We start from the raw sequence: 24,138 nt of genomic DNA on the forward strand, positions 1-24,138 counted from the left end.
GAACAAAAAACTTGTCTTACATAGCTCAGTAATACGAAGATAATAGAGCTTTTTTATAAGGTTATTCTAACCTACAACCTGCTGCGTGATTACATAGGACAAGTTTTTTTAAGATTCTGAACCAATGGTATCGGTAGTTTCATCCTAGTTGCAGGGAACTAATATGAAACTAAAGGTCTTATAATAATTAGCTTCGTAGAACTAAGTAAGAAGCGTGCGTCTAGGGCATTGCCAGTATACCTTCTCGCAGCAAAAGGCGTACCCTTTGACCAGCGCTAGTTGCTTCTGAGTCAGTAACCACTGTGTTAATTGCTTTCATAGGTACCTAATACAAGTTCTAGTCGTTAGGCTCCAGACAAACTCGACTGGAATATCCGCTAAAAGAAGTGTTTTTAGTTATTGTATGATATTTAAATAGATTTTAGTCACAGAGCTACACCCTCAACTACACGTATGAGTTATTCAATAGGGTTGTTTATGATTAGTATTTATTTATTTAATAAAATACAGAGGTATTCTTAAAATATAAATAGTCATAGCCCCGCAAAACTCAACAATGAGTTTGACTGTGGGGTCATCAGTCTATATATCTATAGTTACCTTTGTAACTTGATAACTTATAGTAAGTACTATTGAATTACAATAACATACGATAAGATGTTTATTTGTATAGTCATGTACATGGGATGTTATTACAGTTATACAGGCGGCTTCCATGACACCCTGTCAGGGCAAACAAATAATTATCTTATATCTAGCTTAATACTAAATTACATTACAGGTCATGCATGCTATTTGTATAATATTTGAATTAATCATTGGTCAGTGCGAATTTCGTATATGTATGAGTTATATATTATGGTAGTGTTTTTTAACATCATCTTATCTTATGCGTTCAGGCAAACTATTCTTTTAGTAGTAGTTATTAATTCTAGGAACGGATAGTTTTCCTGAAGTCACAGCCTTTGTGATGCATATCCCACCAAAAACATAAATGTAAAAAAGGAGAGCCAAGTTCAATACAAAAATTATGCTTGACTGTGGGCTTCGCCGCAAAAAGAATGGATATCTAAATGAGTGCCAAGTTCTATGCAAAATCCAAATATGTATTTATAGGAAAAAAATTACATTATGAACAAGTATTAAACTCTATTTCTTTGCTTTATTGGATACCTATAACAATTGCTGTTATTTAAAAAAAAAATTGAGTTCTTAAAGTAGGTTAGATTTGACTTGGCCAGTTTCCATTACATCAGTCAGTTCCTTTGCTTGAACTTGGCTTGACACGCTGCCGCGTGTCTAGATATGATTAACTGGTGATAAGGAATCTGTTGAGTTAAGCTCTTGGTAGCTATGGTTATGGATCGCAAGTAAGTATGTATTTATGTTTTAAACTAACTGGTAAAATATTGCAAATTTTGAATAGGAGTCTGTAGTTACCTTTACATTTCCCTGCTGTATGTGTCCCGTCTGCACTACCTTACGAAGGTCGATGATATCGTAAAGTATGTGAAAGCAAAAACCGGATTCATCCTGAGCGTCGCGAAGTTGGAATCTCGACACAATGCGAATTTTAATTCGTTTGTGATGACCGTTCCGACTGAACATCTAGCGACCTTCACCAAGGAGGAGTTTTGGCCGAAGGGTGTCAAGTTTCGGCGGTTCCGCGGCCGGCTCCCTGACACTGCGGGGTTGCGTAATGCATCGCAATCATAATGTGTTTTTAGTGTTTAGTTATATTTTTATAATATGTATGCTAGTTTTTAAGCGGTGGTGGCCGAGTGGATATGACGCCCGACTTTCAATCCGGAGGTCGCGGGTTCAAATCCTGGCTCGTACCAATGAGTTTTTCGGAACTTATGTACGAAATATCATTTGATATTTACCACTAGCTTTTCGGTGAAGGAAAACATCGTGAGGAAACCTGCATGCATCTGCGAAGAAATTCAAAGGTGTATGTGAAGTCCCCAATCCGCATTGGGCTAGCGTGGGGAATACAGCCCGAACCCTCTCGTGCATGAGAGGAGGCCTGTGCCCAGCAGTGGGACGTCTATAGGCTCAAATTATTATTATTATTATTATTTATGCTAGTTTTTAAGGTATTTATGTATGGGCCACTAGTTGCCTGAAATAAAAGATTTCATTTCATTCATTCATTCATTTGAGTTAAATTTTAGGGTTGACAAGTAATTTTAAAAATCTGATCTGCAATATTTTCTAAATTAAGTCAATTTCTAAAAAAAAAACTTAATGCTTATTTTGCAAAACATAAATACTAGTAGGCAACATGTACAAATAGAGCTGTTTTATTGCGTGAAAATGTGTCTTTAAGTTAATTTTTAAGTTTTACATATATACCGTTTTCAATGACGTATTTGTGTGCATCATGGGAATGTTTTAATCTGGCATTATGTACTTCGGAGATCTCTTCCGTCTTTGTGATAGTAAATCTGGCTTTGCATTTATTTTTCTTAAGACAACACCAATATTTCGTGTTTCCTTGGGCCTTGTCGCTGTAAAACGGGTATCCCTCGACGAGAGCTAGTTGCTTGTTAGCTTGACTCCGGACGAACTCGATCAAAAACTCCTCTAAAAAGATTTATTTAGTTCCTAAGATGTTTTGAATTTAAGTCAAAATCTACGATCTGCATTACGCTCAAGGGCAATGAATAACACTATGTATGTATATTTCGAATATACATATGTTTAAGGAGTAATAAATAATTGGTTATAATTTAATGAAAACAGGTGAGACGACCCGAGAACTTCGGCGGTCGTTTTTCAAAATAATTATAAAGAAAACATATCAAACGTGTGTTTTTTTTTCGTTATTTAATTCTTTAAATTTACATTACATTCTATTATAAAGGCAGTAAGTACCTAAAACCGAGAAATGTAAGCAAGAAAAAATACATTGAAATACATTAGGTACGTTTAATACGGGTGTATTACATAACTAGGGCAGTAAAGTAAAAAAAGTCTCGGCTTCGCCTCGGCCGACACTTACATGGGATCTGAGTCTGATGCTTTCTTATTCACTGTGTGTGCATACAATTTTTCTGTTCGACGGAGCCAGAAAGCGGCAACTTCGTTTAGCGCAGTGGGCTGAAAGTTGACGCTTTCCGAACGGAGGGCAGAAAAACGTTTTAAATGCTACCCGTGCTAGTGTTTAGGAATTTTTAAATATATCCCATCCTTTATAATGTATTCGTTTGGGTCATGCGTATGTTGCAATTTCGCATGATAAATTGTGGATGTTTCTTCCCTGTTTTTGGTAGTAAAGCGTGCTTTGCATATATTATGACTCGTACATCGCCAATAATGAGCGCTACCACGCGCCGTCTGACAGTGAAACGGGTACCCGTTGACGAGCGCTATTTCCTTGTTCGCGTGGTTCCGGACGAATTTAACTGGAAACAACATTAAAACTTAGATGCTTCAATGGTTATACAGATATAAAATTATTAAAAAATTCAGCAAATTGTGTTAGGAGATACAAACATAGATTTTAAGTAAACACTTCTTAGTTGCCTCTGTAGCGAAAAATTTATCTTTAAAAATGTTTACAAAAACATAGGTAACTTACAGTTTACAAATATTAAAAAACAAATTAAGTTTCGTTAAAAAACACAGGTATAGGTATAATAAATTATGTGATACGTTCGTTGCATCCTATTGTATCCACCGCAATGATGTGACTTACTAAATGTTGTACTGTATTGAATGCAAAAAAAAACCAACAACCACAAACAAAAGTTGTAATACGATCAATCAATTAGTCAGAGCATTACAGAACGCCTTACAGCATTAACTAAAAATAATCTAATATGTTTATTTTTAAAAACATCTATTAAATATAAAAATATATTTATGTACAATATATATTGGGTAACTTACTAAGTTGTACAGGTAGCTGTGTGTGTCTAATTATTTTTAGTTTTTAATTAAGCATTCTGTAGGGCTAAGATGGCCGGCTCTTTATAGGTGACAGTCCATTTCCAACGACAGCTGCACTACTGTCAATTTTACTATGGAAATTGACAGTAACAGCGACGCGTTCAGTACCAGTAGTGCAGCTGCGGTCAGAAATGGAATGTTACCCTATCATTTTGTCACCATGGCTGTCACGTTCTAACAAATACGTAAGTGCGAAAGTGACGCATAGCATGACAGGTGATAAAAATGCGACCATGATAGCTGGTCTGGACACTTGTGTTAAGAGATACTGGTCTTCCACAGAAGGTAACAACGTTGTAAGGGATGAAAACCACCGTGTGATAAAATTTACCACTGACATAGAGAAATATAGTACCAAAACTGATGTTTGGAATGAGCAATCTATGTATTTTTTTCTCTATGCCACCGACGAAAAGGAGTAAGGAGATTTCGATCAATGTTTACAAGATATGTATAACTTATATTATAACTACTATTAACAAATTTTTGTATATAATCCATTCTTTACGATGTATTTATCTGCGGCATGGGTATGTTTAAGCTTGGCGTTGTGTAGGGTGGAGCTATTTTCAGATTTAGTGATGGTAAACCGCGCGTTGCACGAACTATGTTTAAGACATCGCCAATATTGTTTAGTTCCTGTCTCCTTCAAGCAACTATACGGGTACCCGCCAACGAGCGCCAGTCGCAGATTCGATTTGGTCCATACGAACTCAACTGAAAAATTCAAGCATGCTCATTACTAAACTCTATAATACATAATACCTACAAAAATCGCTAAACAATTATTGTCTTTACCGCACCACAAAACTGTTTGATATAGAGGGAGCTTTAAATTCTCAGCAGCCAAAATCTGGAATGATCTGCCTCCACCTCTAAGAAATAATGTGTCACAAAATACTTTAAAACTATACTGAAATCAATACTCGTATTACCTATAAACAAAAGAATACTTAAGCACCCTTGAAACACCTAATGAACAACATTTAGTAATTTTTCATATCTTGCCCTAGCTATTAGTTTTATTTTTATTTTTGACGTTATAACGTCTTATAAATCGATTAACACCGGTAGCATGTACGAGAAAGTGTCACGTTGTGGACAGATCTCCATGGTAACGTTGTGGATAGATCTCCATGGTAACGTATAAAAGTATGCAATTATTCATCAATGTATTCTTATGACGTTATCACGCAAAATTATCGTCCGTAAACTGACTTTACAGACAACCATTTTTTTCATGCCTTTTCCTCATGCCTTACCCTTGCTAAGTTAACTTAGATTTAGTTATTAGTAAATAAAAAAACACTTGTTAAGTATATATTTTAATATTTAATTTATAAATAAAGTACCTTAGGTGGAACAATTTGGAGGGTCAGAAAAGGCAAAGGATGATCCAGAATATCGAGATCCAGTTACGTGGCTTAAGAAAAAAGTTGGCTTTGTTTTATCTCATACCTCTCGTATACGCTAAACGCTATAGCACTCGAAGTGGTAGGAACCGACTCCCGGACAATTTACGTCATTTAAATTTGAAATTTGACTAATTAAAATAAAATCGAAATTCCTGCAATGTCACCAAAAAACAAATAGAATTAGACCAAGATAACTCTGCAACTGCAAGTGTTATTTATACGTCATAATTTCATAGAAGTTTTAAGTTTAAAATAACAGTTGCACAATGCACAATTGCACAGTCTGGGCTATCAAAATCGCTGCAGACATATCTTGGCCTAACTCTAGTCTAGCTTGCATTATAATTAACTCTTAAACTTTAACATATACCCCGTCCTTTATGATATATTTGAACGGTTCATGTGGATGTTGCAGATTTATGTTGACCATGACATTCATGGTGTACGTGAAGCGGGCCTTGCAGATTTTGTTTCTGGTACAGGGCCAATACTGAGTTTTAGTAGTCTCTTTTTCACAGTAGAAAGAGTATCCATTTATAAGCGCTAGTGGTCGATTTGCGGCATTCCGGAGAAATTGAACTGGAAATATTGGGCATAGTTTAGCCACTAGTAGTTTCAGCTTTTCATATCATCGTCTTTAATATATGTAGGTACATATTCTTAAATTAATATATGTATTAATAGTTGACTGTCAACAAAAGGTTGTTCCCGTCAAATCCAACCTATTGACATGACCTCCATTTGGCACGCTGTTGTACCTTGTGCACGCAGTTTGAATAAATAAATAAATACCTACACTCAGTATGGCAATACTGCATCATTTTAGATGAAGATCCTGCGGTCTGCATGGAATATTTTTAGTTATTACATATTAGTTATAATAAATTTGAAAGCACTGCTAATACGATAAAAAAACAGTCAATTTTGAACGGAAAGTCTGTGCCGAAAGAGAAGAGTTGTGAAATGTATCCAGGGATCCAATACATTCTACGACTCTTCTCTTTTCGCACAGACCCACAGTTTACCGGGGTCGAATAATAATATCAATTTATTACCAGTCAAACCTCGCCGGGCATGTCATTCTCCTGCCATCTAAGCGGTCGCAGCTGCCGCTATCGCATTGGACTTGCTATAGACATTTAGGTAGTGTCACATTCTCATGGACGCTGCTTAATCTATCATATTATTGACGTTTGCCTTTAACCAAGAGGTCAAAAGTGTTTTCCATGAATGCATTTTACTTGTAATGTCATCTCGATTTGTGTGGTAGGATGTGTACAGCACAGGGGATGTCAGAGCATAGCCCAACTGGCGAAGTAATATAATACTAGACCCTACTCATAGTGTTGTGCACCCGCGGTGAGTAAGGTTGCCCAAGCTCAACGTGGTTGCGCTGTGTTAGGGTCGGCAATACGTATATAATACCTCTGTTTAAAAAGTCAAACATACAACAAGGTGGTGCTCCTGTGCTTTAAATTTGCTGAGTATAGAAGACAGCAATTTTGTTATTTAATTTATCACTACACCTATGAAATAAAATTTTCTGAAACTGGTTCATGAACATTTAGTAAAAGGTTCTACATAGTGATTTGCTGATTAACAGACATCACTAATTATATTTATTTTGAAATTTGAAACGTTAAACGCTACGATAATAAGACGTATCTTACATATTTAATTCTACACTTTCTACAGTGATTTAAAAATTGATTTCATTTGGTTAATAATTGCAAATATGTAACAAAACCTGACACCGTGTATCCTAAATATGCATTTTATTATTATGATTTCGAATATTTGTATACATAACTATTTTACATATTTTAAATATATATAAAATGCAACAGCAAAACGTTGCAATCTTAAACTTACCCATATATTTAATTATTATAATCATATTTTTGGTATTTACGTATTTGGTATTGTTTTAAGGTAAAAACAATGAAATTATATCGCGGTAGACCCGTTTGTGTAATTAATATAGGTATACGCTGTTATCCCGTCATCAAAATCTTATAGTTTAATATACACTCCATTCTTTATCATATATTTAAACGCTTCATGCGTATGCTGCAGTTTAGCGTTAAAGATTTCTTTTTTGACCATAGAGAAGCGCGCCTTACACTGCGTGCTACTTTGTCTCGTGCAACGCCAATACTGAGTTTCCACGTGTATCCTCTCGCGGTAGAACGTGAACCCGTTGATAAGCGCTAGTGGTTTATTGGCGTCGTTCCGGACGAATTGAACTGAAAAGTATCACCAAGTTAGGAAATGATATACCTATGTTAAAAACAAATGAGAAAGTTATATTTAGGTATGAGCGCTACCGGTATGTCTCACTATTCCGAACAAATTACAATGTATGATAATACCTATAGCTACACAAAAGCTGCCAATTTGTATGGAGTAGTCTATTCATGACACGGAATTAATACTTACGCTGAAACGCACTCACCTTCGATTTTGGATAAATAAATCACTCTCACCTGGATTCACGCGCCGTGACTATGAATAGAGAGGATTAAATTTCAAAATTTTCCAGGTCTAAATTATTAACAATGATACGAACAGTTATGAATTTATTTAAATAAGTACCTATAAAAAAAATATTCCATATTTTTACAATAGCGTAATATGCTGTAAGGGCAGCTAAAAAAATACCTGTCTGTTATTTTAGAGTACTCTATAACATATATAAAAATAAATTAAATCGAAGCCGGACAGTTAGGTACTTTCCTTATATGTTAAAATAAAAAAATATGTTTTTTTTTATATTTTCGTATATCAAACATAATTATATTTAAATGCATTTTATGTCGTAAAGAAATGGAACTACTCCTGTGTTTTTACGGTGCACCCACCACACCAAATAGCGACACTGTGCAACAGTAAATAACTAGATAATTTATCTAATATGGCTGTGTTGCAGTGTTGCTCAACAAGTTACGAGTAACGACGGTGTGGATGCACCTTTATAGGTACAAAAACCAAATTCATAACTATGGCGCTATGGATGGCGACTTCTTTAAAGGGTGTAGCAGATTTGGAGGAAAAAAATAAAATAGTTTTGGGGTTTATCGGGTATTGTGGACCCCCAGGGGGTCGGAGGGGGTTGAAATGTTGTGCAGCGTATTATATTGTATATATATTGTAAATATTTTAATAGTTAATTAGGTACTAACATTAGGAACGTAAGTCTACTAACAAATCTGTATGAGTCCATAGTTGCTCGAAATAAATATTTTTCATTTTCATTCATTATCCTCTTAAAATGCATCGTTTGGTTATAGTTTCGAACCAAAAGCTCTGGGGGCAATTTTTCAAAGGCTATCCTGCTACACCCTTTATTATCAAGTCAACGTTTAATGTACACGCCATTTCGTATGATATACCTATTGGCCTCGTGGTTGTGGTTAAGGTTAGCATTGATAACATCCCCTGCATGTGTGACCAGGAACCGTGCCCCGCAGGTGCTGCCTCTAGTACATCGCCAGGTTTTCGTTGACTGCCGTTGACATAAGAGGTGGAAGGAGTGGCCGCCGACAATCGCTACAGGTTTGTTTTTGATGTTCTGGACATATTGGACTGAAATAATTGAGTATATATAACATTTTGTGTTTAGAAATATTTGATATTTCGGTTTAAGAACAAGATCACTTTATGAATAATTCGAAGTAAGGATGTTGAATGCCGTGTTATTCACAAAGACAATAGAGTAATGTTGGTACCAATACTCATGAAATGATGCATATGGAAAAGAGGTAAAACAACAAAAAAAAAATCTGTAACTTTATAGATCATCATGTTAAATAGATAACTTTTTAACAACAATACCTACTCATATAACACTAAAACTTTATTTTATACAGATTTTAAGTACTTATTTATAAAAAAACTATCATTAAAAATAACATGCCTTCGTATTCCCTTATATAAATTTGATTTTGAATTGCACCATGATGGCAATAACGCTAAAGGTTCCGTCGCACAGGCGCGTTTTTCGGGCGGCACGAGAGCGGGGCGTGAGCGTTTTATATGTAAAAGCGGCGCGTCCCGCTCACGCCCCGCCCGGAAAACGCGCCTGTGTGACGAAGCATTAATATAGACAACGCTCCATGCGGTTGGCCAGTTACTTTAAAACGCCTACATTTTATGGTAAACGCCATTACGCAGAACATATCTGGAAGCTTCATGACTATGGACTAAGTTAGAACGAGTAACTATGTCATGGTTGACGACGAAGCGGGCCCTACAGCAGCTGCCCCTAGTGCATCTCCAGGTGGTCTTGGCGCCCTTCTGCAGGTCTAAGTAGAATGAGTATCCGTTGACAAGCGCTAGGGGCTTGTTTGATGTCTGGACACTTGTGTTAAGAGATACTGGTCTTCCACAGAAGGTAACAACGTTGTAAGGGATGAAAACCACCGTGTGATAAAATTTACCACTGACATAGAGAAATATAGTACCAAAACTGATGTTTGGAATGAGCAATCTATGTATTTTTTTCTCTATGCCACCGACGAAAAGGAGTAAGGAGATTTCGATCAATGTTTACAAGATATGTATAACTTATATTATAACTACTATTAACAAATTTTTGTATATAATCCATTCTTTACGATGTATTTGTCTGCGGCATGGGTATGTTTAAGCTTGGCGTTGTGTAGGGTGGAGCTATTTTCAGATTTAGTGATGGTAAACCGCGCGTTGCACGAACTATGTTTAAGACATCGCCAATATTGTTTAGTTCCTGTCTCCTTCAAGCAACTATACGGGTACCCGCCAACGAGCGCCAGTCGCAGATTCGATTTGGTCCATACGAACTCAACTGAAAAATTCAAGCATGCTCATTACTAAACTCTATAATACATAATACCTACAAAAATCGCTAAACAATTATTGTCTTTACCCTCGGAGGAATAATCATATGGAGTGGTGACACGCACTAATTTCTATGTGAAAAATTCTGCCGTTTTCGGCGCGGGGGGCGAGGAACGCACACAAATAATGTAAACACTAATGCATTTTTCGCATGCGTCGCTACACACGCACACGACAAAATTATCAAACACTAGCATAAACTATATTCACACAAATACAAGAACAAACACAGACAACCCCGTCCGTGAACGAGATGATGTCAGTTCTAAGTAAACGTAGAAGTGCGAGGGACTTGTCGATAATATTGTCGATATTTTATTGACTGAATTTTAACTGTCTGCTTTAGTCAATTATAACCATCAAAAACATTACATGTAAAAAGGTGCAAGTCTCGCAACGCTTCTACTACAAAAAAGTTTTGAGATTTAATGCTAATGTGAAACCAAGTCGGTTATTTTAATCAGTGCCAGGGGGTGTTAAAACCGTATCAATAAGATATCTTTAATTTGTAATAAGTATAATGACTTGGCCATCGCACGGCTGCATAATGACCTAGGGATCATCGTCACCTACTAAAAATAGTTCTAATTGAACATAACGCTAGCACAGCTAGCGCTAATTGCAGTTTGAGCATTACACATATTTACGAGTACGGTACGAGTAAATCATTATGTGCGATTGCCAAGTCATTATATCTTATTGATACGGTTTTAACACCCCCTGGCACTGATTAAAATAACCGACTTGGTTTCACGTTACATCTCAGAACTTTTTGTAATAAAAGCGTTGCGAGACTTGCACCTTTTTACATGTAATGTTTTTGATGGGATCTCAACTCTTTTTGTAGACAGTCCTTCTTTTCGGGTACTCATACCCATACTATGTATACACATTAACTAAACACATCTTTATTCATACTCACATCGTACATACATCGTAGTGTACCTTTACCTACTATTTGTAGGAACTGCAACAGTAACTTTGTAATAGCATATATTTATATGAAATTACAATCTTACTTATGCAGTTCTTAGATCTTTAAAACGTGACTGATATTGCAATATTTTTAGGTTTTCGATGGCTTGATAAGCTGAAAACTACTTATGTTTAAAATTTATTGCATCTTTTGGAAATCTAAAAAAGTAAATCGAAATAACAATATATTTATAATGTTCATATAGATTTTATCGATATTGGTTTTTATGGTGTCACATCGCTAACTACGGTAGAGTGATACCAGAGTAATAAATTAAAAGTGCCTATTTATGGAAAATGACGGCAGTAAATACCTTAAAATAAATAAAATACAATACAAATATTGGACATGTCAAATAAAAAATATAGATTAGATTAGATTTTAGATTAGATTAGATAGATAGATATACGATAGAAACTAAGAGAAAAATGAATTTTCAATAGGGTAGGTGCGTTAGTTTTCGTCCAGCTCTAGTTTTCGTCCACTTGACGAAATTGAATATAAATCTACATTGCTGCACAAATTTGGACTTAATGCAATCCTTAATGTCGAGACAATATATCTATCTACATAAAAAATGTATTTGGCAAGTAGCAAATTAAATATCAAATATGTTATTTGCTAATCTGTCATGTGGTCGAAAACTAGAGACTAGAGCATGGACGGAAACTAGCACAATGGCCCTATATCGGTAATATCACGTTATTTTTTATACTATTTATTTCATTGACTGGATTATGTTGATATAAAAATAAGGTGTTATATAAAAATAATGTGTTATATAAATTATATAATAATAAGCAACGCAAATTAGAAGTTAGGTATACCTAATGAATATTTAGAAAGTCTTCTTTAAATATTACCCTAAATTAGATCTAGTACCATGAAGTGGTATCACTTTCAGATTGACAATGTTTTTTAGTTTTTTGCTAAATTAGTGCACTATTTGATAATATTGTACTTACATATGAAAAGAAACGTGTTCTTTAAGTACGCTAGATGTTTCCGATCGGTTTTTACAGGAGAAAACGCTACAATTCGGCATTTTCTGCTCCTAACATTCCACTTAGACTGACGTTTGCTGAATGGCGTATGACGTATGGCAACTAGTTTTATATAACCTCCTTGACCGGCGGCCGCCGACTTTTGGCAGAGGGGAACGCCTGTTAATGGCGGTTCCTGTTGGTTTATTATTCCGAGTCTTTACCGCACCACAAAACTGTTTGATATAGAGGGAGCTTTAAATTCTCAGCAGCCAAAATCTGGAATGATCTGCCTCCACCTCTAAGAAATAATGTGTCACAAAATACTTTAAAACTATACTGAAATCAATACTCGTATTACCTATAAACAAAAGAATACTTAAGCACCCTTGAAACACCTAATGAACAACACTTAGTAATTTTTCATATCTTGCCCTAGCTATTAGTTTTATTTTTATTTTTGACGTTATAACGTCTTATAAATCGATTAACACCGGTAGCATGTACGAGAAAGTGTCACGTTGTGGACAGATCTCCATGGTAACGTTGTGGATAGATCTCCATGGTAACGTATAAAAGTATGCAATTATTCATCAATGTATTCTTATGACGTTATCACGCAAAATTATCGTCCGTAAACCGACTTTACAGACAACCATTTTTTTCATGCCTTTTCCTCATGCCTTACCCTTGCTAAGTTAACTTAGATTTAGTTATTAGTAAATAAAAAAACACTTGTTAAGTATATATTTTAATATTTAATTTATAAATAAAGTACCTTAGGTGGAACAATTTGGAGGGTCAGAAAAGGCAAAGGATGATCCAGAATATCGAGATCCAGTTACGTGGCTTAAGAAAAAAGTTGGCTTTGTTTTATCTCATACCTCTCGTATACGCTAAACGCTATAGCACTCGAAGTGGTAGGAACCGACTCCCGGACAATTTACGTCATTTAAATTTGAAATTTGACTAATTAAAATAAAATCGAAATTCCTGCAATGTCACCAAAAAACAAATAGAATTAGACCAAGATAACTCTGCAACTGCAAGTGTTATTTATACGTCATAATTTCATAGAAGTTTTAAGTTTAAAATAACAGTTGCACAATGCACAATTGCACAGTCTGGGCTATCAAAATCGCTGCAGACATATCTTGGCCTAACTCTAGTCTAGCTTGCATTATAATTAACTCTTAAACTTTAACATATACCCCGTCCTTTATGATATATTTGAACGGTTCATGTGGATGTTGCAGATTTATGTTGACCATGACATTCATGGTGTACGTGAAGCGGGCCTTGCAGATTTTGTTTCTGGTACAGCGCCAATACTGAGTTTTAGTAGTCTCTTTTTCACAGTAGAAAGAGTATCCATTTATAAGCGCTAGTGGTCGATTTGCGGCATTCCGGAGAAATTGAACTGGAAATATTGGGCATAGTTTAGCCACTAGTAGTTTCAGCTTTTCATATCATCGTCTTTAATATATGTAGGTACATATTCTTAAATTAATATATGTATTAATAGTTGACTGTCAACAAAAGGTTGTTCCCGTCAAATCCAACCTATTGACATGACCTCCATTTGGCACGCTGTTGTACCTTGTGCACGCAGTTTGAATAAATAAATAAATACCTACACTCAGTATGGCAATACTGCATCATTTTAGATGAAGATCCTGCGGTCTGCATGGAATATTTTTAGTTATTACATATTAGTTATAATAAATTTGAAAGCACTGCTAATACGATAAAAAAACAGTCAATTTTGAACGGAAAGTCTGTGCCGAAAGAGAAGAGTTGTGAAATGTATCCAGGGATCCAATACATTCTACGACTCTTCTCTTTTCGCACAGACCCACAGTTTACCGGGGTCGAATAATAATATCAATTTATTACCAGTCAAACCTTGCCGGGCATGTCATTCTCCTACCATCTAAGCGGTCGCAGCTGCCGCTATCGCATTGGACTTGCTATAGACATTTAGGTAGTGTCACATTCTCATGGACGCTGCTTAATCTATCATATTATTGACGTTTGCCTTTAACCAAGAGGTCAAAAGTGTTTTCCATGAATGCATTTTACTTGTAATGTCATCTCGATTTGTGTGGTAGGATGTGTACAGCACAGGGGATGTCAGAGCATAGCCCAACTGGCGAAGTAATATAATACTAGACCCTACTCATAGTGTTGTGCACCCGCGGTGAGTAAGGTTGCCCAAGCTCAACATGGTTGCGCTGTGTTAGGGTCGGCAATACGTATATAATACCTCTGTTTAAAAAGTCAAACATACAACAAGGTGGTGCTCCTGTGCTTTAAATTTGCTGAGTATAGAAGACAGCAATTTTGTTATTTAATTTATCACTACACCTATGAAATAAAATTTTCTGAAACTGGTTCATGAACATTTAGTAAAAGGTTCTACATAGTTATTTGCTGATTAACAGACATCACTAATTATATTTATTTTGAAATTTGAAACGTTAAACGCTACGATAATAAGACGTATCTTACATATTTAATTCTACACTTTCTACAGTGATTTAAAAATTGATTTCATTTGGTTAATAATTGCAAATATGTAACAAAACCTGACACCGTGTATCCTAAATATGCATTTTATTATTATGATTTCGAATATTTGTATACATAACTATTTTACATATTTTAAATATATATAAAATGCAACAGCAAAACGTTGCAATCTTAAACTTACCCATATATTTAATTATTATAATCATATTTTTGGTATTTACGTATTTGGTATTGTTTTAAGGTAAAAACAATGAAATTATATCGCGGTAGACCCGTTTGTGTAATTAATATAGGTATACGCTGTTATCCCGTCATCAAAATCTTATAGTTTAATATACACTCCATTCTTTATCATATATTTAAACGCTTCATGCGTATGCTGCAGTTTAGCGTTAAAGATTTCTTTTTTGACCATAGAGAAGCGCGCCTTACACTGCGTGCTACTTTGTCTCGTGCAACGCCAATACTGAGTTTCCACGTGTATCCTCTCGCGGTAGAACGTGAACCCGTTGATAAGCGCTAGTGGTTTATTGGCGTCGTTCCGGACGAATTGAACTGAAAAGTATCACCAAGTTAGGAAATGATATACCTATGTTAAAAACAAATGAGAAAGTTATATTTAGGTATGAGCGCTACCGGTATGGCTCACTATTCCGAACAAATTACAATGTATGATAATACCTATAGCTACACAAAAGCTGCCAATTTGTATGGAGTAGTCTATTCATGACACGGAATTAATACTTACGCTGAAACGCACTCACCTTCGATTTTGGATAAATAAATCACTCTCACCTGGATTCACGCGCCGTGACTATGAATAGAGAGGATTCAATTTCAAAATTTTCCAGGTCTAAATTATTAACAATGATACGAACAGTTATGAATTTATTTAAATAAGTACCTATAAAAAAAATATTCCATATTTTTACAATAGCGTAATATGCTGTAAGGGCAGCTAAAAAAATACCTGTCTGTTATTTTAGAGTACTCTATAACATATATAAAAATAAATTAAATCGAAGCCGGACAGTTAGGTACTTTCCTTATATGTTAAAATAAAAAAATATGTTTTTTTTTTATATTTTCGTATATCAAACATAATTATATTTAAATGCATTTTATGTCGTAAAGAAATGGAACTACTCCTGTGTTTTTACGGTGCACCCACCACACCAAATAGCGACACTGTGCAACAGTAAATAACTAGATAATTTATCTAATATGGCTGTGTTGCAGTGTTGCTCAACAAGTTACGAGTAACGACGGTGTGGATGCACCTTTATAGGTACAAAAACCAAATTCATAACTATGGCGCTATGGATGGCGACTTCTTTAAAGGGTGTAGCAGATTTGGAGGAAAAAAATAAAATAGTTTTGGGGTTTATCGGGTATTGTGGACCCCCAGGGGGTCGGAGGGGGTTGAAATGTTGTGCAGCGTATTATATTGTATATATATTGTAAATATTTTAATAGTTAATTAGGTACTAACATTAGGAACGTAAGTCTACTAACAAATCTGTATGAGTCCATAGTTGCTCGAAATAAATATTTTTCATTTTCATTCATTATCCTCTTAAAATGCATCGTTTGGTTATAGTTTCGAACCAAAAGCTCTGGGGGCAATTTTTCAAAGGCTATCCTGCTACACCCTTTATTATCAAGTCAACGTTTAATGTACACGCCATTTCGTATGATATACCTATTGGCCTCGTGGTTGTGGTTAAGGTTAGCATTGATAACATCCCCTGCATGTGTGACCAGGAACCGTGCCCCGCAGGTGCTGCCTCTAGTACATCGCCAGGTTTTCGTTGACTGCCGTTGACATAAGAGGTGGAAGGAATGGCCGCCGACAATCGCTACAGGTTTGTTTTTGATGTTCTGGACATATTGGACTGAAATAATTGAGTATATATAACATTTTGTGTTTAGAAATATTTGATATTTCGGTTTAAGAACAAGATCACTTTATGAATAATTCGAAGTAAGGATGTTGAATGCCGTGTTATTCACAAAGACAATAGAGTAATGTTGGTACCAATACTCATGAAATGATGCATATGGAAAAGAGGTAAAACAACAAAAAAAAAATCTGTAACTTTATAGATCATCATGTTAAATAGATAACTTTTTAACAACAATACCTACTCATATAACACTAAAACTTTATTTTATACAGATTTTAAGTACTTATTTATAAAAAAACTATCATTAAAAATAACATGCCTTCGTATTCCCTTATATAAATTTGATTTTGAATTGCACCATGATGGCAATAACGCTAAAGGTTCCGTCGCACAGGCGCGTTTTTCGGGCGGCACGAGAGCGGGGCGTGAGCGTTTTATATGTAAAAGCGGCGCGTCCCGCTCACGCCCCGCCCGGAAAACGCGCCTGTGTGACGAAGCATTAATATAGACAATGCTCCATGCGGTTGGCCAGTTACTTTAAAACGCCTACATTTTATGGTAAACGCCATTACGCAGAACATATCTGGAAGCTTCATGACTATGGACTAAGTTAGAACGTATAACTATATCATGGTTGACGACGAAGCGGGCCCTACAGCAGCTGCCCCTAGTGCATCTCCAGGTGGTCTTGGCGCCCTTCTGCAGGTCTAAGTAGAATGAGTATCCGTTGACAAGCGCTAGGGGCTTGTTTGATGGGTTCCGGACGTATTGAACTGCAAAATTATTCGAATTAAAATCAGCCTTTGAAATAACTCCATTTTGTATTCAAGTGCATTCACTTGTAAATCGAAGTACAGATGTCTCGGATGGCACCGTGCACTAGTAGGTACAGTAGTATATCTGTTACCCTGAAATACATCTCCAAATTAGAAACAAATCTGTACCGTTCGCGTTCAAAAGTAACTGTTACAGTTTAATTGTTGTACATGTATAATATAATCATATCTTCTTTTGTTAAGCTGTTAGAGAAGGTTACATACTTTTGAGGTTGACTGTACGTGATCTTATAAAATGCTACAATTGCCGTCAAACGATTGCAAGGCAATTAATCGTGTTTGGACCGATCGTGCCAATATCGTTGGCATCAGCATAATATTAGTCCGGCTAACCGGAAGAACGCAAGAAACTTGGTATGTTGTGTAGAAAAATTGATGTGGAAATAACTGGTCAAGTGTGTATTTCCCTCCTTCTCCCAACTTTGGTGTCCCATTTTGCAGTTACATATTAATGTTGTTAGAAAAGAGATGAACTAGGTACATAAGCTAAGAGTTTCATGCTTTCTTCCAGATGGAACAATACTTTTGAGATTTGTTACGGCAATGAGCCGTAATTAGGTTGTCATCAAACAAACATAGTCATTAAGAATTTTATTTACTGATTTTTATGTCGTGTTATATATTACTCGTAATTGTGAAATAACTATTTAATGTAGATGTTACGGATTTAATATCCATTATTTTTAACGCTAAATTTTCACATAGGTAAATACCATCCCTAATAATATACCGCGAGGCCTCATGCGAATGATCCAAATAATAATTGATAATCACTCCATCGTTTATCGTGAACTTCGCGTTACATTGATTGTGTCTCGTACAGCGCCAGGTTTGCTTGTTGCCGACCCTCTCACCGTCCTTCACGAAGAACGTGTACCTGTTCACGAGAGCTAGCTCTTATGAGAAGCGTTTTTGACGAACTGAACTGAAACAGTACTAATTATGAACAAAAGTATGAGCTGTGATGCTATTTGGAATAATTGAAGTCAAAAATTTAACTGTAGGTACCTCTTACATATTTATTTTAAATGTATAAAATATAACGGTAGCATCCAATTTTCTTTACCGTTATAAAAATAATGTCACTTAAAATTCCCTTGGTATTCCCAAATAAGTACCTACTTACCTACATAGTTTATTGAGTTTTTCAAAGTAAGGCAATAAAAACTATGTTGAAGTACATTTGTGTATGTTTTCTTGTAAGGGACATAGGAGATTACTCAAGCAACTCTTTATTATGCCACTGCTCGTTTATTAAATCGCATAGAAATACAAGTACTTCACGCTAAATATTTATACATCTATGCAATCGTATAAATACCTTACAAATACAAGGCCGTAAATACTTAATGATAAATATGCGTGGTATATAAATCATATTAAATTGAACAAAGCTGCAAAATAATATGACATATTTCGGGTTGATTTTTCTTGTTCAAAATAAATTTATAGAATTTTCTTACACAATATCTAAATAAAAGCATACAGAATTTAAAAAAAGTTGTGATAACTTCACCTCCTTCACAGCTTTATATATAAACCATCTCGAATAATATACTGATTTGGTTTATGCGGATGGTCCAAGTTAGCGTTGGTCACCACCCCCTTTTCGATGGTAAACTTGGCCTTGCAGCAGTTATGTCTGGTGCATACCCAGGTCTTCCTCAAAGCACTGCCAAACTTCAAAGGGAAGAAGGTGTAACCGTTGACGAGGGCCACAGGTTTGTTGGAGGCGTTACGGAGGAATTCAACTGAAATTAACAAACGAATAAACAATTATTTAACCAGCAGATACATATGTATTTTTTTAATTAAAGGTAGAATTGCAATAAAATCCCTGCTCCGAGCAAGACTCAAACTTGCGACCTGTTGGAACTCCGGTCTGGCTGATAGAAGCTTATTTAGTTGACTAAGAGCGATCAAAAGTTCACAAGTTGGACTTCTGCCTGAAGCGGTGAATTATTCCTTTAAATAAAATAAACAAACAATAAGTGGATTAAAATATTTAAACCTAAGATTTCCCAGGTAAGAAAGTTTCCAAGTAAACAATACTAGTAACGGATTGATTAATAAACAAGTGATAAAGCGTCGATTGTATGTGCATATTTTATTTAGAAGCATCATTAAAATCACAATTATGTTATAAGTACCTAGGTATTACAAGTGTTTATTATATCTACCTAAACATTAAACCTAAACATTAAAAAAAGTTATTTATCCTCGTACGACCCTCGATAATACGCTAGTAAAACTGATAAATTTATTAATAATAATTCATATTACATGATTTACATGTCATATTACAAACAAAAATTTTTGTAACTACCTTAATTTTTATATCAGAGTTTAAAGATCTAAATTGAATTCGTACTTGTAAAAGTACGCTAAAACTTACGAGGATAAGTATAGAGCATTTCTTAGTGAAAAACTATAATTCGAATTATAGGACTTAGGTACTATTGTTTCTCTTTAATTGCTATAATATGCCTACTGTTTAATTGCTTCTAATTGCATCTCATCATTCCTTTAGTTACTATTAAGAATTAATTGTAAGTAATATGAGTAATGAATAAAATAAAGAACAACACACACACGCAATATACACTATGTTGTATCTAGCTTATTAAACTACCAGATAGTTTGTTCCCCACTTCTTCATTTCCCTTTTTTATCTTTCTTCGTAACTTTTTTTTTATTTTCCTTATAATAGATGCCATCAGAGACAGTGAACGGGGGTGCCTCATGGTTGTGCTGGAAGTCCGACTTGATGAGGACCCCGCAGAGCGACTGGGTGAACCGGGACTTGCAGCCGTGGGTCCTGCTGCAGCGGCAGTACCACACCTTTTTGGTGGCGCTGAGGCTGTCCACATAGAAGGTGTGCCCGGCGACGAGCGCTAGGGGCTTGTTAGCGGTGTTCACGACGTACTCCACTAAAACAGGAATTTTATATGTAAGTGCTAAGTCAACTAATTGTTTAATTCCTTTATCATCAAAATATATTTTTTTAAATTATTTATTAGTTCGTTTAAATTATTACTACAAACGCGTAAACACTAACTATTATTTACGCGTTTGTAGTAGGTAACTTAGTATTTTGATGATAATGGAAGTCACAGAATGTATTGGTTCCCTTATATTTCACGACTATTATGTTTCCGCGCAGAATTTACTATGTCCATTCGTTTTAAATTAGTTTTAATTATTTTTTTAATGCAATATGGGTATCAATAACAGCGTGAAATAAATGCTTTTTAGTTTATTTTTTATTTTATTTATTTATACTTATGATAGAGGTAAAAATATTGAAATGTACATATAAAAGTTTATTCAAAGTTAGATACAATTCCACACATACATTTTTTTATCAAGAAGATACGTCTGCAAGCAATACTACCTACAATTTTTTCATTTAATATAAAAAAATTACATCCATAGACGAAAAAAACTAAATACCTATATGAAAATCAGAAGAGGAAACATTCCCCATATTATATCTAAAGAACTGAAAGAGGAATAAAAGGAAGAAAAAAGTTTAAATAATAATTAATTTATGATGGTTTTAAGAGTCACAACAACTCGCCACCGCCATACAAGCAAAGTTACGCTCTTTACTAAAGTTACGTGCTAAAGTTACGAAGAGTGGCATACGTGATATCCTCCTAAGGCCCAAGGTCCTACCTATAGTATCTGTTCAGTTCGATGAAATTTAAATCCTATTCAATTGGAACAGAGTCGCTGTTGCTTTGTTTCGTTCAATTTTCCAACAACGCAAAATCAACTATATTTCCTAGACTATAGGTTCAAATTTCAGTAGCAAATTTTGGATTTTTTATTTGTATGGCTGGGCCTTAGGAGGCTATTTCATTTTAGAGATTCTGTACACTAAAATTTATTTAGATATAACACATTACAGCTTAAAATAAATACCATCCCGTATGACATAACCGAATGCTTCATGACTATGCTCCAAGTTGAACCTGGCTACTTCGCCCGTATTCATCATCATGAACTTTGCTCTGCAAGAGTTGTGCCTCGTGCAGCGCCAATTGGTTTTGGAAGCCGTCGTTGTGTGCACGCAGAAAGTGTAGCCATTCACGATAGCCAGCCGTTTGTTTGATGAAGAACGGACAAAATGGACTGAAAGAAATAATACATTGAAATAGTGTGACCTCTTCTAAACTACAAGCACAATTAAATGGAACAAATACCGTGGTTCAGATATTCTTTCAGACATCTCTCATTGTCAGACGAACGATAATTATTAAAAACATCAAGGAATCATGAAAGGTACCTATGGTATCATAGCAAATGAACATACAGTTATGTTTAACATAAATATTTACAAAAAATTGGATTTTCAATGTTTACATTTGAATGAAAATTATTAGTATTAGGTACATTGTGTTAACTAAAACACCAATCATCATCAAATAAAGGATTTAATACAATAAAACAGACATAACTTGGGAAACCACTACGACGACACCGCCATTGCGGCGATGCTCATCTGACAGTCCTTGCCGCGCTATAGTGATGTGACCATTTCCAATACCGATTGTTGGGCTGCACTCGCGAAAGCTCATTATCGGTAATCAATTGTTATGTCGTAATGTTATTCCTCACAGCTTAATGTAGACCCCATTACGAACCATATACTCATACGCCTTATGGCTATGGTCAAGGTTGGCGCCCACCACGGTGCCGCACGACGTCACCGTGAACCTGGACTTGCAAACGTTGTGTCGGGTGCACCTCCAGCTAGTCGAGTACGGGTTCTTCACGGGATAGAAGGTGTAGCCGTTGACGAGAGCCAGCTGGTTTCCGGAGCAGTTGCGGAGGTATTGCACTGAAATATTTAATTATATTGGTCAAAGAAAGGAAAATTAAATATATTAAAACGGGTCACTCATCAGTCACGTATTTCGAAGTCGGATATTGCTCGACATGTTTCGGTCCATAACGAGGGGTTCAACGGGAGCCCGCGTTGGCGCACCAACGCAGAGCGCCGCGACACCGGTGAGTGCTTTAATATAATTAATAATAAGGTCCGTGATTGGAGTCTACCCCTGCAAACATGGTTTAGTTTCCGTGTGTTTATTTTTTCATAGAATTTGCCCATGATTAAAACTTGTAATAAGTCAATATAAAAACTTTTGAGTCATTCTCCTCTTAATATTATGGTGTTGGTTGCCACAAAAATTTTACTACCTATAAAGTTATATAGGTATGTATAAAAAGACTATTCAGTATGGCAAAAACTCAAAAAGAGATAAGTCAAAAACTGTGGTTGTTTTATTTATTAAATCTAAAACAGTAAATCACTTACACAGAAATAAATAACTAAAATACATAGATCAATATCTTAAAAACTAACATACTTAATATACCAAATATTTAACTTAAAACTAAAACACACACATTATGTTGGAACTCTATCTATGTATATTTTGCCCAGAACTCCTTCTAGGTAGGTAAAGATCTCTAGATGTTCAGTCGGAATTGAAACTCGACCAGTTCATCAAAACCAAGAAAACTAATACGGGTACCTTCGATAGGTACCTATCGACCCTAATAGCATATAATACCCTTAATTTTTATATTTACCTAGTTTGTACCTAAAAGTGTTCCAGAATAAATGATTTCAACAGAAAACTAATATCATATTATAAAATACATACAATACAATACAATACTCTTTATTGCACACCTCACATACACGTAGTTTACAATAAATGTACAATGACATAAACAAAGACAATAGAGGTAACATCAGGCGGTCTTATCGCTTAAGAGCGATCTCTTCCAGACAACGAAATTTCAGCAGCACAAAGACACAATCCAAAGTACTAACAAGTTAACAACATTCAAAGGTAGAACTTGATCTTGAACTGCAGTGCTGGAAATTGAACCGAAACTAAGGCAACGCGGGCGATAGCTGTTGAGCGCACTGTACTTTCTTCCTACAGTTTATAATAAGTACCATCCCTAATTACATACAAAGATTTCTCATGAGTATGGTCCAGGTTAGCCTGAATAACTTTCCCGTTGTGAGTGGTGAATTTTGCTTTGCACTTTCTACCTCTAGTACAGACCCAGCTCTTCTTTGCGGCGCTCTCATTGCCCCAATAGCATGCGAAAGTGTAGTCGTTGACCACAGCCATTAATTTGTTGGTTCTGCTCCGAACGTACTCGACTGAAAATATTGAATAATTAGTAATTTGTTCACAGTAAACTAAGGCAGCGACGACGCAATGTTATCTCCAAAGATTTTAACGCCTGTGGGTTAGCTAAAGATGATTTTCAGGATAAAACGGAGTCGAAGGAGAAAAGCAGTAAGGCGTCGACCCAGTCACAGTAAAGGCTTCGTCACACAGGCGCGTTTTCCGGGCGGCGCAGTTTTGTGTGACGAAACTTTAAGGAACAAACGCTAGGAGGATGATAAGTAATTTTCTCCCAGAACAAAGTTGCTACCAGATTTATTAATCGTTAATATCTCATACGCAAATCATCTCTCTCAGACTTTAAATGCTGTAAAGAAAGATTTGAATTATTTACATCGATTCCGACTCAAGGCCAAAGGGTAATCAACACGGGCATAAGTGACCAATCAAGCCAGTAGTAAAGTAAGTTTGTTTTTATTTACTTACAATGAAT

At 35.5% G+C, this 24,138-nt stretch overlaps 1 protein-coding gene across 10 annotated transcripts in view; it reads right to left on the reverse strand.

Moving 5' to 3' along the window:
* Positions 1-24,138, reverse strand: part of LOC134661654 (protein tramtrack, beta isoform) — a 506,900-nt gene that overhangs the window by 122,932 nt on the left and 359,830 nt on the right. The window contains exon 5 of one of the 10 annotated variants that reach the window (XM_063517954.1): positions 2,295-2,589. The exons of the other annotated variants lie outside the window; for them this stretch is intronic. Coding sequence (XP_063374024.1) covers positions 2,333-2,589 — 257 coding nt within the window. The 3' untranslated portion in view covers positions 2,295-2,332. Of the gene's footprint in view, positions 1-2,294; positions 2,590-24,138 lie in introns of those variants that run through there. 10 annotated transcript variants of the gene reach the window in all.

This window comes from Cydia amplana, chromosome 2 (assembly GCF_948474715.1).
Source record: "Cydia amplana chromosome 2, ilCydAmpl1.1, whole genome shotgun sequence".
NCBI lineage: Eukaryota > Metazoa > Arthropoda > Insecta > Lepidoptera > Tortricidae > Cydia > Cydia amplana.